Source organism: Perna viridis, chromosome 1 (assembly GCF_037379345.1).
Source record: "Perna viridis isolate PV_CMFRI_1.1 ecotype Kerala chromosome 1, ASM3737934v1, whole genome shotgun sequence".
NCBI classification, from domain to species: domain Eukaryota; kingdom Metazoa; phylum Mollusca; class Bivalvia; order Mytilida; family Mytilidae; genus Perna; species Perna viridis.
The window spans coordinates 27022785-27038153 of record NC_142445.1 but is presented as its reverse complement, the minus strand read 5'-3'; the positions used below and the strand labels follow the sequence as shown (position 1 = coordinate 27038153).

The 15369-nt window shown below is 33.8% G+C and overlaps 1 protein-coding gene across 5 annotated transcripts; it reads left to right on the top strand.

The window, feature by feature from the left end:
• Window positions 1-1785: 1785 nt before the first annotated feature.
• LOC148628021 (uncharacterized) lies at window positions 1786-11139 on the top strand. 5 transcript variants are annotated; one of them, XM_088583403.1, is made up of 3 exons: window positions 1796-1864; window positions 8821-8890; window positions 9500-11139. In XM_088583403.1, the coding sequence occupies exons 2-3, from the start codon at window positions 8833-8835 to the stop codon at window positions 10498-10500; spliced, it is 1059 nt and encodes a 352-aa protein (XP_088439529.1). In that variant the 5' UTR covers window positions 1796-1864; window positions 8821-8832; the 3' UTR covers window positions 10501-11139. The 5 variants fall into 5 exon arrangements, with proteins under 5 accessions (XP_088439501.1, XP_088439529.1, XP_088439538.1 ...); XM_088583375.1 differs by having other exon boundaries at window positions 1786-1864; window positions 8821-11139; XM_088583412.1 differs by lacking the exon at window positions 8821-8890 and having other exon boundaries at window positions 1800-1864.
• The last annotated feature ends 4230 nt before the right edge of the window (window positions 11140-15369 follow it).

Genomic DNA, 15369 nt, shown 5'->3' with positions numbered 1-15369 from the left:
AGAACGTCATATCTACTACGGAAATCTTCGTACAAAGTAAATGCAATTTATTTAAAATTACAGTTCGTGAGAACGGATTTAAAGCTACATTAGCAGCCAAATCTTTCCAGTTTTGATTCTACTGAATTTTGCTGATTCAATGAAATAAGTTAGTGGTAATGCAGTTGAATAAATAAATGTCGATAATACCTACAGAGTATTGTTAAAACAACTTTTTTTTTAAATCGATAGCTCTGATTTAATTATTTTCGCCATTACTTCCGAAGACCGTCGACAGGACATTCACCTGGGTTAAAAATACTTACCTTTGTAAAAAATAACAATAAGTGATACACAGGTAAGCACGTGTCACTTCATTTCATTTCATCTACTTCTTGAATAGTTTCCAAATAAATAATGACCATATTTGAGCCACATTATGTCACAATAGGTAAATTTCAAAAGGATATTTGCGTTATTTTAGAACTTTTTTCTTTTACTGCTCGTCGGTCTTCCTACCCGTTGAATGACCACTTTCGCTTTGCAATCATATTTGTTATTAAAGAGGCGACCCTTACAGCACATGCGCGGATAAAGGTCACAAGAAGTCACATGCATACGGATTTTTCTAGGTCGATTTTTTGTCTTGCAAGACAATAAACATATAGACACCTATTTTATGTATTTAATGCATTTTATTTGTGGATATCAAATGAAGTTATACAGGAAAAGTACAATTTAGTAGAAATAATTCAAAGTTAAGATATATTTCCACAGAAACAAAAAATTACGAAAATGACAGCTTATGCAGCTTTAAGGGAAGCGACATAAAATATCTATTTTCAAATAAATTGATTTAAACTTGATTTTTAACACGATAGACAAGGCTGAGCTAAGACGAGTAGCCTTATGTATAACAGAAAAAAACGAAGTAGCCTAAAGACTGCTGAGCGGTTATCAAGTATATTATTCGTAGCGAAGCAAAACGGTGTTAAATTTAGTCAAGGACATCAAAGAAGCATTTTAAATGTCTATATCATTTAAAAATAAATAAAATACTGAACATAAATTTTACAGTAAAAGTGACCCTCTTACCCTGTCTCAAATATTTTTTACTTTTTATGTCTGGTATGAAATTGAAAACAAAAATGTTTTCTTATTGTCGCTTAAGCTATTGATGAATTAAACGTTCCATTGTTGAATGTACGTCTACATCATTTTGATCTATTATCATAAATGTGATTATAACTTCATAATTAGCAAAAAAAGCATCGATGCAAATGAGCACTTATATACATTTTCACAATGACAAAATCATTTTTATTCTGAACAGGTTAACGATTCTTTGTCAGAATTAAGAAATAATTCATCGAGGGGTAGAATTGTACTAAATGTGTTAAATGAGAATATAAATGCCAAAAGCGATAGCGAAAGAAAGGAGACAGTGCGCTGGTGCTAAAGGTGGGGTTGCACCGATATATACTGTTTGATATGAAGACGTCATATTAGAATAGATATCTAAGAGGTTCTGCAACTTAAATAAATAAAAAGTATAGGGGGAAAACGCTTAAACTTCATTCATTTTAACAAAGAATTAGAAGATTAACTTAACGATTTGTAATTTGTATAAAAAGACGACATTCGATATAATGAATATGAATGTTTAATTATCACACTTTTTTCTTAAAAAACCATTTAGAATAAGTCATGTCAGTACTTTATCGTTACATGCAAGGCAACGCATAGACTTAATCAATATGACAATCTATTTTATCTCATGATAATACATACCTGTGACTGGGATCGATACAATAAACTTTTATCTTTACAGTCCTCATTTAAATTCAGCCAAGTGACGTCGGGAAACTTCTCGAATACACACTAGGTAAGTTTAGTTTCTATTTATCATATGTTGAGCAGTTCATCGTTTTTATGAGCAACTCGGCGGTTGCACCTGGTCCATGCTCCCAGTTTTTAGTGGAGTCCGAGTTGCTCATTTACTTTTGTTAATTTGTATATATGATTTTAGTTACTTTATGTTCCTTGTTGTGTGTGTCTGCTTTCCATGTCTGGTCTTTGTCCCTGGATTACATTCTTTTGAATACCGCTAAAACTTTGGTTCCCTTGATGACTCTTTCAAAATAAACTTTCTAATGAAGTAAATATACAGTTAATAGAGATATGTGTATAAAACTGTTTTGTAATGATATCATTAACGTTTTCAGGTCATTGGTCAGGGACTTGTTTTGGTTTATTTTCATTACACCGGAATCGATCATAAGACATTATTTAATGATTTCAGGTATCATTTGGTTTTTTAGTTCATTTACCCTATACCAATGTGGTGAATTTAGCTGTGCTGTAGTTTGACACAAATTGGTTTTAAGCCACGCATAATTATAAAGTTGGGTGTTTCACAAGAATAATACGCACGTAAAAGTGGGGTCAACTCCGTGTTGTTTCAAGTCGACCAATTTTTCATTTGGTAGTGTCGAAATCATTTGTTGTGTATTAAATTCTGGACGTCTAAACATATCAGAATGTCAGTATGCTGAACAGTTTTTTTTTTCTTCTGACGCCAATATCTGTACATATTTTTCGATGTATTTTTTTGTGTGATCTGCAGGTTTAATGAAAAGGTAGTCATCGAGGTTATGTAAATACATTTGTTTCCGATTTTTTGTTGGACAAACCTCTGTAAAAACGTAGCATTTAAAAAAAGATGACATTTATCGATGCCCATAATGGAAGCATTTATCTAAATAATATTTATTAGAGTTATTCCGAGCACTAATAAGGTTCCTAGAACATTATGATTGTCAGTGTATTGTAAGGAGAAACCAAATTAAAAACCATGTAGCAAAATTTCTCTCATTTTTATAATGGGGTAAAATAATAGGAAGTATTTCATAACTGAGACATTGATAGGAGAATAATCTAAAGAGTAACGGTATCTACAAGACGTTATTTCTTACTTGTACTTTTTTTCTTTATCTAAACTGTATCTTACGATGTTAACCATCACATGATTCGTATTGGTTCGAATACCTGTAACGCGGGTAAAAATAGCAATCAATACCTTGATTGAAAAACCTTCAATACATGCAAAAGGTACTGTGTTTTATGAATATTTGAGCCAGTGACGAATCTTTTGTTAAGTTGTTGAGGTAGTTTGAATTATATGCATGTGAATTTGGGAAGTTATCAACAGAAGTACGGTTTCTTTGGAGTGGTGTTGGCAGTGGTCCAGATCTGTATATTTCATATTTACCACTCGGAACGACATACAAGAGAACTATTTAGTTGCATTTTACTACAAGCTTAGCGCTACTGTAGGCCTATTCTTTTGACACTCGGTCCCCCACGGGGCATTTCTTCTAAAGAAAAAGACAGTCTTGAATGAAGTCTCTTTCTACTGCATATTTTGGTAAATATTGTAAATAAAAGTATTATGTATATATTCCGGATCAGACAAGTCTGACTACTGGAAAAGTGTTATTTTTGCATGTGTCAACTCTGGCTCGTGTTAGCTCCGCATTACGGAAGCTCAGTTATATCTTACTTTGTCTCATATATTCTAATATAACAGTTTTATTTACGTCCAAAACAAATTTGTAGACGGTACTATTTACCTTTGTAGATGGTTTGTTTGTTGGGGTTTAACGTCCGAGCAGCAATATTTCAGCTATATTCAGACGATGAACATAAAATTGATGATAAAATGAACATGAAATGATGATGAAATGAAAAAGGGATGGGACACAAGGACAATGGGGTCGACAAATTTTGATTGCCACTGGAAATATGGAGAGATGGGTAGGGTCGGGCAATTTAGCCTCCTGTGGCGGAGCCCTATGGTTCCTACTCCCATCGAATACCACAGTAGGGTTCTTTAACGTGCCAGGAACGTGGCATCTTTCCCAACACGGTGCACCACTATGGTTTGCGGTCAGGTTTTCCGTATTATAGCCTGACAACCCCAGCATGTAACACGCCAGGGGTACCGCATTCCACCACCTGGGGCACACATCCCAGTTGCTCTGTTGGCAGAGCGCCCTAGCTCCCGGCTAGGATTCTGAGCACTAATTAGTCCCCTTTTACGACAAGCTTAGCGCTGCTGCAGGCCTATTCTTTTAACACGCGGACCTACACAGGGCACCTTTGTAGATGAAACTACGATATTGTTTTAAAGATTGTAAATTAACCAAACGCCATGTGAACATGCAGTACATCACTATCAAAGCATTGTATAATATTGTCTTATAATGGCCGAAACGAAGTGACAGCCCTGTAAACAGTTAAGGAAAACATTGCAAGCAGTTAAATGGTGTACATTCTGTTGTGATGGGTTATGTGACCGTTGTGCTGTTTATCATAAGGTACTGACATTCACCAAATACACTTGTTACTTGATATTGATGAGTTTGAACAAGCATCTCATGTATTTACAAAAGTCGTCTCTGCGTGCCGTCTCCACAAGCAACCGATCGTTAATTTTTGTTCTGGTCATGATTGTCTCTGTTGCATTTTATGCACTGAAAGCGATCACAGTAATTGATTCTGGAGATAGTGCAGAAAAAAACAGGAAATGAAAGTGAAAAGGTTAGTCAAGTTGATCACATGATTGATTTAGTAAATAAAGCACATAAAACCAGGTCCGAAAACATGGAGCACATCGCCAAAAAAACCAGTCGGAAGTTTTATCTTTTCTGCAAAGTAAAAAAGAATTAATTAAAAGATTAATGGATAAAGTAGACACCCACATTGCTGCAGTTGATGAACAGTGTCGGGATAAACGACTCCAGTTAGACAATGAGCGGAATGGTTTTCAGCGCCTTTTAGAAAAACATCAAAAAATACGTAAGTCTTGTAACATCTTTGATATATCGAAATCAGCGCCTGTTTATCAGTTTTTACTTGACAAGGAGTTGCTTGCAGAAAAAATATGAAGCTCAACTGGTTGAAACAAAATGTAAGGTTAATAAATTGAAAGATATCGATATTGACTTTGAGGCGTCTTTCTGAATAATTGATGCTGCCCAGGATATCCAGTTCAATGTTGAGCTGCATTTCAATAATAAACCATGTCAAGATTTCACTCATATTGGTAATTACGAGACGGGTTCGTCAACCATAGAGGCTGAAGAAGAATATAGCACGTCCTTATGTCAGTCGGCTCTGAATCACGGTGCATCAATACCATCAAAAGAAATCAAATGTTCAAAAAGTGTCGTTAACGATACACAAAAGGTTCAGGAAAATTTAAAGGAATCAATGTCACAAAATACAGATCACCTTAATTTGAAGAATATGACTCCAGACGTGAACGACGACACGAGAAATTCTGAAAATGACATGTTCATTTTCAAATGTATGAATTGCTTTCGAGTAGATAGAAAATGTGGAACAACCGTTATTAACTGCGTAAATGTCGTATCAAATGGGGATATTATATTAGACGAGGTTTCTATTCCTCGGTTGATCATTTATACCAAACTTGCTTCTAGGGTATGTGAGTTAAAAATCCAGAGCAAGCCTAGGGCAATAGCCACTATCGACACAAACACTGTTGCAGTGACGTTTGGTCAGATCAAAGGAATAGTTGAGACAAAATCCCGCAAATCTATGCAACTCGTCACGGAAATAAAAGTGATGGAAAATTGCTGTGGTCTTGTATATTTAAATGAAAAGCTTCATGTGAATTGTGAAAAGAATGGATTAAAAGTGTTGTCAAAAGCAGGAAAAGTTGTCTCGATCAATCCATGTGCTACTGATAATCTTAGTTTGTGTGCTACTAAATCTCGAACAATTATTTGTGCAAAGATGAACATGCGTTTTGTTTATTCGTTTGATACTTCCCTTTTTGACTTCAAACATTCTACCGGCCCATGTCCTAGTATGCTAGGTGCAAATGGAGTCACTTTCGATCAAATGGACATTATATTTGTGTCGTGTTGTTATAGTAGGAAAATATATCTATGTAACAACGAGAGGAAACGTTGGATGGTGTCAATAGACCAGAATAGTAATATTGGTACTCCATGTGGTATCATTCGATACACATTCAAACGAGTTAGTAGTTGTTACAAACGGTGGTACGTCAGTCAGTGTTTTTAAAAAAAAAACCCAAAAAACAATGAATTAGAAAACGCTGCCGCGCAAAACGATTTATTACCTTAGATTTAAGTTAGGTAAGCATTAGAACACGAATAATTGACAAAATTGCCTCATAAAGAAATGTTTTGTCATCAAATATAAATATGTTATTGATTGAATGAATTTGATTATTGAAGATTAAAGATTGAAGATTTATCAGAGTAAAACGAATATATTTGTCATAAGAAAACAAATCCTTTTAAAGACAGACAATTGTTAGGACCCATATATTTTTATCAGATGTTGATTACTAAAATACTAAGAAGGTACCCTCTCTTATTCAGACTAAAGGCTAACTGGATATGCAAAACATCTATTAACATCTTCAAATAACTTTTATGAAAGTAAAGAACTCTTGTGTACTTAGCTAAGAGCTATTCTATGTAGTGCACTTGTATTTTATATCTTAGTTTAGATTCTACAGATTGAATCTTTTTCATTCAAAAAGGCTTGAAAATCTTGCATGTTTCTGTACATTCTTAATTAACTTTTTTATCATGGAGTTTGAATAAAAATACAACAAAATGTATCGTCAAGGCAGTTGGCTTTAGGAGAGGTGCACAAGAAAGTTATGAAAAGCGGTTGACTATATAACTTTTCGAAGGCTTGTACTTGACATCAATTTTGTAAAAGTTTTGAATTTCAGACATTCAAGTGTTACACTTATTTCTTTGAATCTTATCCTCGCAACCTACGGCTTGGTTAATTTGGTAAGGCCTTTATAGAAAACACTATCATTTATAGACCTTAAGTACACTGTTTTGTCAACCAAACAAATGTTATTTTTTAACTTTTAGTATTTTCAAATACTTTCTTTCATTTACTTAATTATCAATTAAACAAATCGTTAGTATGAAATATGCCCTTCGAAAGCAACCATTTGATTTGTTACGAGGTGGCTGTAAGTCTTTTGTAAAAACATGGCTAAACCAAACTATTGATTAACAAAAACGTTCGCGGGCTTTGTATTCTATAAAATAAGTAGTAAATTCATATTCAAAAGTATATAGACAGGTCCAAAACGTATACTTATTACATTCATGGTGTAATAAGTCTATAAAGCTGCTAGAAACACCCATATACAAAATCAATAGCATTTCATTTTGACGAATTGATCACAGAATAGAGGAAACAAGTTCTGATCGATGCCGTGAAGGACTACGCAAGACATTTGATAAAACGAGAAGAAGAAGATATTGGTTCTCTGTCAAAGTGGGTAAATGCCGTGAGGTCTTTATTTTGGAAACGTATGAAAGTTTCAAGTAAGTCAATGAGCGTCATTTCTATATCAGTTTTCAAAGATCGTGATGTAGCAGAAACATAGTCTACAAATGAAACATATGTTGTAGTACCAGCAGACAAAGCCTGAAATAAAATTGGTTTTGTCTGCAAAACGTACAACAATGTTTATTTTCAGAGGTAAACGTAGAAAATAATAGCAGTGATGATGCCTATATTGTCACTACACTCTCCAAAGAAAAGATAGTGGGAAACCATCAATCTGCGTTATCCTCTTTTGGTCTCCCTACCATAGACGATGATTGTGATTCACCGTCTATGTTCTGGATTCCTAAGAATCCACACAAACAACGCTAGATAGCTGGATATGCAAAATGTACCACTAAACCTCTTTCAAACATTTTAATTTCTATACTCACAGCTGTCAAAGAGGGTCTCCAGTCTTGCCACGACACTTGTTACTCCGGTAGTGATACTAATTCAATGGGGAAAATTCGAGACCCTCAATTCAAAATTATTATCAGAATATAATAACATTAAAACCTATGATTTCTGACACTTTATACTTCTATTCTCTATACTCAGTAAAAATCCCGACTAAAATATTATACATCGTTGTTTCTCCGAAAAAGATGGTACACCTATATACAAAAATATAGTTCTTGGAACAGATTCCTCATAATCCAAATCATCTTCCAAATAAACAACAGAAAATATTTTCAGAATGCTGGAACTTTTAATCGACAACATATTTGTCCAGTGTGGACGTGTTATTCAACAAACAGTCGACATTCCAGTGGGAACAATTTGTGCTCCTCTACTTACTGACCTATTCCTTCACTCTTATGAGCAGACTAATCTGATCCAAAAGAAAGAACATCATTGAGCTAGATATTTTAATCTCAATTACCGCTATGTAGATGACGTATTATCGTTAAATAATCCTAGTTTTGTGGATTTGTTACATCGTATCTACCCTAAAGAACTTGAGGTAAAGAATATTACCGATACTGAGAAATCAGCCTCATATCTTGACCTACACTTAGAAATCGATAGTAAAAAAAAATTGTCCAAACTATACAACAAATGCGATGACTTTTCGTTCCGTGTTGTCAACTATCCTTTCATCTTCGGCAACATCCCTTCAGCACCTGCGTATGGAGTTATCATATCACAACTCATACGTTACGCCAGAGCTTGCTGTAACTGCGCAGACTTTTTGAATCGCGATAGACTTCTTATATTTAGGCTCCTAGAACAGGAATTTGTTGCTACAAGATTGTTCAACGTGTCATAATTTTCTTTTCTCTTTCGTCTATTCCATTGACTTTTTTTGCAACTCGGCAGGTGTTTCTAGAAAAGATAGAATAGGTAAAATCTCCATGACTTATTCAACTGAAAATAAACCTAATTGAAAATTAAAATGCTTTATTTTTGTCACTTCAGATAGAGTCAAATATGGATGATGATAAAACAGATTGCCATCCATGTTCTAAATTGGACAGAAATAATGATGGTAAATACTGGTGTGTTGTCTGCCGTGAACGACTTTGCTTATCGTGCTATGAATACCACAAAATTCTGACAGTAACCAAAGACCACTCATTACTGACCGTTGAGGAATTTCAATCAGTTTCCAATGTTCTATCCGATTGGTCCATAGAATGCAGCAATCATGAATACCCAATTGATCATTATTGCACTTCATGTAAAACCCCATGTTGTAGAAAATGTAGTAACCGATCACATCAAAAATGTGCACTTGAAATGTTCACAAAAGAAAAGAAATACAACTTTGAAATTGATTCTATGACAAAGATGGAGGGCATCCTTGCCTTAACAAAGAATGCGTGTTCGAAAAATCAACAAATCTTAGCCGAACTTGAAAATAAGAGAACATTAATAAGTGAAAATGTTCAAAGAAAGAAACAAAAAATACAGCAAGTATTGGATTCTTTAGACACAATCCAATGTCGATTTGAAGAAGAATATGAGTCAAAATGTCGTGAAGTACGTCAGCATTACGAGGGGTTTTCAGCGTTGCACGACGGAGTTGCCAAAAGAATGGAAGGCATTAAGACATTTCGAAATTTGAATTTAAGTTCCATTTATTTCTTTCTTGCAGAGAGACAGTTAAAAGAAGATATAGAAAGCTTCCAGAAACAATGTCAAAATAAGGAAAAGTCAACAAAAAGTTCGAAATTTTCTACGGAACTCTATGAAAAGGCAATATCTTCTGAATTAATGTCTTTAAAGATAATTACTGACCCAAAAAGTGATAATATCCTCGGTGCTTCAGTAACAACGCTGGACAAACTAACTGATGTTGAACGTCTAGATTCCAAAACTTTAAAAGGGAATAAAATTCATGAATTTAAGCTAAATAGTTCGTTTCAACTAGATGATTCTGATCGGGAATACTTTTTTTCATGTGTAACCATTTTAAGAAATGGATATTTAGCCGTTGGTGAACGTAATAATCCTCGACTACTCATTTACAACAAATCAGGGCATCGTCAAAGTAAATTAAAGCTGAATCATAAACCTTGCTCTTTAGCTGTTGTAGACAGCAAAATCCTGGCAATTACGTTGAACCGTTTTGTTAGTTTAGTTGACACAAGCAAAAGTGATACACTTGCTTTTATAAAATTGATTGATTTAAGCGATTATTGTTTCGGTATTGTTTATTTCTACAACGAATTCTTTGTAAATTGTGAACATAAAGGTCTGAAGATTGTTTCCCGACAAGGAATTACAAAGAGAACTTACTGTTTTATTACAAACGAATTAAGATTGTGCATCCATAAAATAAAAATATTAGTTACTTGCAAGCAGGATTCGGAAATGGTGCATTTTTTCGATTTGAATAGTTTTGAAAGATCAATCAGTCGTTGCCCTGGGTTGTTTGGAGCTACAGATGTTACCAGTGACAATGCAGACAACGTTTATGTGTCATGTGATTTGTCTAACAAAATTTATATGCTTCCTCATCATTCAAATAAATGGATCGTTGCGTTAAATCATGGTATAAACCGACCACAAAGCATCGTATATGACGATACAGACGGGTCACTTATCGTTGTCAATGACTGCGGAAAATCCATTTGTGTATATAAGAAACAATAGAATTTTAACTAGACATTGTCGGCGAATTCTTACAAGTTAGGTTTAGTTATTTGCTCAAAAAAAGTAGAGGAAGACATTGTTTTTGTTTGTTTTTTTGTATTTTGTTTTTGTTTTTTGTTTTTGTTTTAGTTTTTTGGGTTTTTTTTTCATTACTTAGCGGGCGGGGCATTAGTTTTTATTTTAATCATCTACCTGTACAACCGCACAGTATGTTTATTCAAAATTTGTGTCAGCGTATTACTATAAACCACTCGTAAAAACATCTGAATTTAATCATGATGTACTGTACTGTTTGTGTTTATTTATTTTTACGTGTAAGGATTAACAACATTTGCTTCATCAGCGGAAATGACTTATATTATCGAGGGATACCTATCCTTCTTACAATTATAAATTTACATACTGTGAATTGTTCGTTGGGTGTCATTTTTGGGATTTTCCTTGATTTGGCAACCCGAAAAATTGGTTTCCAACGAAAAGGAAATTTCCAATTCACTTGTAAAGAGTTATTTCGTTATATCATTATCCAAGAGTAAAGGTACTTCCAAAAGGATAATACACCAAGTGAACATAACGATCATTTCTACAGTTTCAGAACGAAGCTGGTTTTATTAAATAAACTGTATCCAAACATTTGCATTCTGTGTTGCAACTATTTGTTTCATGTTTTTCCCTCACAACACATTCACATTCCGAATAATTTAGTCACAAACATTACAACATTTAGGTCAATATACATGGCGTATGAAAGAATAATCAAGGGAACCAAGTTTATAGCGGTAATCAAAAGAATGTAATCAAGGGACAAAGATCAAACATGGAAGGCAGGCATACACAACAAAGAACATGAAATAACTAACATACAAAATAACAAAAGCAAATGAGCAACGCGGACTCCACTAAAAACTGGAAGCATGGACCAGGTGCAGACATACACAACAAAGAACATAAAGCAACTAAAATCATACATACAAAGTAACAAAAGTAAATGAGCAACTCGGACTCCACTAAAAACTGGGAGCATGGACTAGGTGCACCGGTAGGGTAAGCGTCCTCTGCTTTTTCTAATAATCTAACTTTGATTTACAACTCTATTTCTGTGTAAAGAACAATAACATTGTCATTCCATATTAAACCCAAAGCTCATACATACATGTATAAATATTAACAATCAAAACACCTGAAGTTTCAAATACTCTATTTCACTATTGTAAGCAAATGTATATTTTCCAAGAATGCTTCTTGTTATGACCAAACATAGTGCACCTTGAACATAATTCATGAAGCTATATCAAGCCCATAACTTTTCTCATGCACATGTATGAAACGTTATGTTCAATAAAATCCATGACACTATACTTCTAGAATAGCAAACAAAATTAAATATTTTGGAAAATGGGGACTTGTACAACTGCAGCTGAAAGTACAATGTCTATAATGTCTCTCTTGAAAGAGACAACTCAACTAACTATGAGACTTTGAAATTGGCGAAATATTTGTCAGTAATCACCTAAATTTAGAATCGATATAAATAATTGTTATTTATTATTTTGTCATTTCTTTTGAATCAATTATAGAAGCCACATTTGTATTTCTATAACATTTTTTTTTTCTAAGTTATTAGCACATGTAGCAAATGGATCACCAGCAGTTGTTCATCTACTTTTGATTATTGTTTTAGTCCATTCCTTTCACGATTTGCAAAAAATGTTTTTTTATTGTAAATTTAAGACCTCTGCAACTCTCCATTATTGCTCATCGTTTCTATTCGCCCTACAAGTTTGTATACGGTTTATTCTCAATATTCTGTGAAGGTATTTTCATTCGTGGGTTCCAATTTTCGTGGTTTAATGAAAAACACTGATGCTGATTTATTTCTAAAATTCGTGATTTAGCTTTAAAAAACAAGCATATTTCCCTCTGCTTTTTGATGGTACATTTAACTCGAGTCTGCACCTGCAAGGTGAAGTGTTCATCTTCAATGATCTTTTATGATCACTGCTAAAATACGTGGTCAAAAGACAGTACCTTTAATTTCAAGAAATGGTTTTCTTCAAAATATTTCAGCTAACTTAAGTAATTGTAATAATCTACATTGGTTGAATACTACTGGTTTTAACTACCCCGACTACAAAAAAAACGACTAGCTATCGATGCTCTACTAGTAACCCAAGCTAGAACTTACAGGAAAAGCGTTTTTATGTTACTTAGTGGTAATCAAGGGCTTTAAATAGAGACTGGACGCCACTATAAACTTAAATTACACTTTTGAACAATTTAATTCAATTGGTATGAAATGGTCATTATTTATCACACCAGAAGGTTAACTTAATTTACGTTTTGCGGCTGATCTACATAACTAATAAATGTCTTAAACAAATATATATTATATACATCAATCTCATAAAGGAAGTTGATATCGTACAACAACATATGCCCCATCTATATGAAACCACACACCAAAGTTGAAATCCATCCCTACGTTTGGGGCCGAGATAGTTGTAACGTAATTTGAAAGGTCGGACGGACGGCACGACGGACAGAATAACGGACGGACAAAACTACCCACGCATTAGGTAGGGTATAATACTTTCACAATATATATCTATTCAAGGTTTGGTTTGAAATTTAAACTCATATGTTTGTTTATTTGCGTATTTAGTATCAATAAGTAACCGAGTAATGGAAGACTCTTCAACTTCAATTTTACTGCTTGAGGGACATTAACACAAATGATAGTGGTTGTTCTACATTCTCTACCAATCCTACATTTTTGTGTCTCTCAGATATTATTTTCTTCGTAATGAGGCTTAGGACAGACTATTTTATCTTTTTACCTTTTCCATCGTGCTTTTGTTGCAATTATTTGTCTTACTGTAGGACTGGATAGCTTGTCTCGTTGATATATTGGCATTGTCTCTATATTTTAACTTCTCTGAACAAAAACGGGTTGTAATAGGTACTTAAATTGCAACTATCAAATCCACGATTAGTGCCTCAATTCTTCAATTTTAATATTTATATCTGATATCTCTTAAAACTTTTAACCATAAAATTATTAAAAGGTTAATGAAAACAAGAAATAACAATTTTAGAAAAGCACGATATTTCTATTTTAGCTAAGAATTGAAAACACTTTCAGGTCATTTATAGTTTTTGAAAACAACATTCATGCAACTGACCAGAAATCTATAGTCTTTATTTCAATTTATTACTTTTATATTTTTTCCTTTGTAGGGACAGAACATTACTCATAGTTTGTAGTATTATATGACATAAGTTTATTTGTTTAATGCCGTCTATTGTTTGCTTAGAAATATGTTTGTCGATAAACTGCGGCGACCTTGAAACACTTGTTTTGGGTTTTCTCCCTCTTGAAATACTTTCATTGTCATGCATATTCTAGTTGAGGTTTAAAAGACCAGAACTATTGCTTTTGGTACGTGTTTATAATATCTTCTTCTAACTAATTCTTGTTTGTTTGCGTCATATGCCAATCCCTTTGGGTTGTCTAGTTTATCACATGAACCCAGGCATTTTTGCAAAAAGTGTTACCCTCAGGTAACACATAGATGGCATTACCTACAGCGACAAACACATTTCCATTCTTGTCTATTGTTATATCAGTAGGGTCTTTAAGATAAGGACTGTCAATTAAAGACGATTTGGAAGTCGGGAGATGAACCAGCACTATTTCCGTTAACGATAAAGATTTGTCTACATAAAATAGATTTTGATTTCTGTCGATGCACATTACTAACCTTCCGGTAACTTGGGTATGTCTGCGAATAAATGATCCATCCAAATTAACTACTTTCAGGCCGTCCTTTTGGCAGTTCACTATTAGATTTTGCCCGTCAAAAACGACACCGTGGCATTTATCTTTTAAACTTATCTCCTTTTCTTGATATATCTTATCTGTTACACAATAGATGTGGACAGACTCTCCTTCAGTGACTGCAATTGTGTTTTGACCCATGCACGTAATTGCTCTTGGTTGGAATTTTACTTTAATTTCACAGTTTTTTTAGCCATTCTTTTCGTACAGTAAAAGTCTTGGATTTGAAGACTCTCCTACAAGAACTTTGCCACTAGATAAAGTCTCTATGCATCTCAGAAATGCGTCTCTGTTTCTTCTTTCAAAGATAAACGATGATTTTAATATGAATCCTACTATTTTACCTTTATTTATTTGGCAGCTTTCACTTTTCCATTTCACAATCGCTAAAGGGCGTTTAAGAATTGTATCGTTTGCACAAACCAATTGATTTCTACAAACGTTGGACCATATAACCAAACACGCCTTAGCACTATTCGTTGGTATATTTGGTTTTACTCTATTTTCAGATCCTAATGAGTCAACCAGATTCAATGATTCTTGTCAAACTGAAAACGAAGGGATTCTCCACAGTCTATGTTGCAGAAATACATGGCGTTCAAATCTGTTTCGTTTGCCAATTTAATTTTTATACTAGATGCAATTAATCCAAATACTTCCGTGTTTGCTGGTTTTATCTTGCATAAGGAATCTAAGGCATCTTTTGCTCCCTGAATTTGTTTAATTTTGTTGTTTATCGCTTCCTTTTTGTATTAATTTCGCTTCTTAGACCGTCTAATTTCCATTTCATTTGTTCTGATTGTGTACTCAGTTCTTCAAGTAGTCGATTTAACTGTCTCTTTTTAGTCTCAACAAAGGAAAAAATCTTTTTCTTCCACATTCAAATTGCTCATTGCTTCTGTTCCTTTATCTAATTCATGTTGCAGCGTACGTTTAAGATTATGTATCGTAAGTTTTTTTTTTATTTTCAATACTCATGTTAAATTTTGAGTCATTAAACAAACCTTGTAACGGTTTAACGCTGTCACACT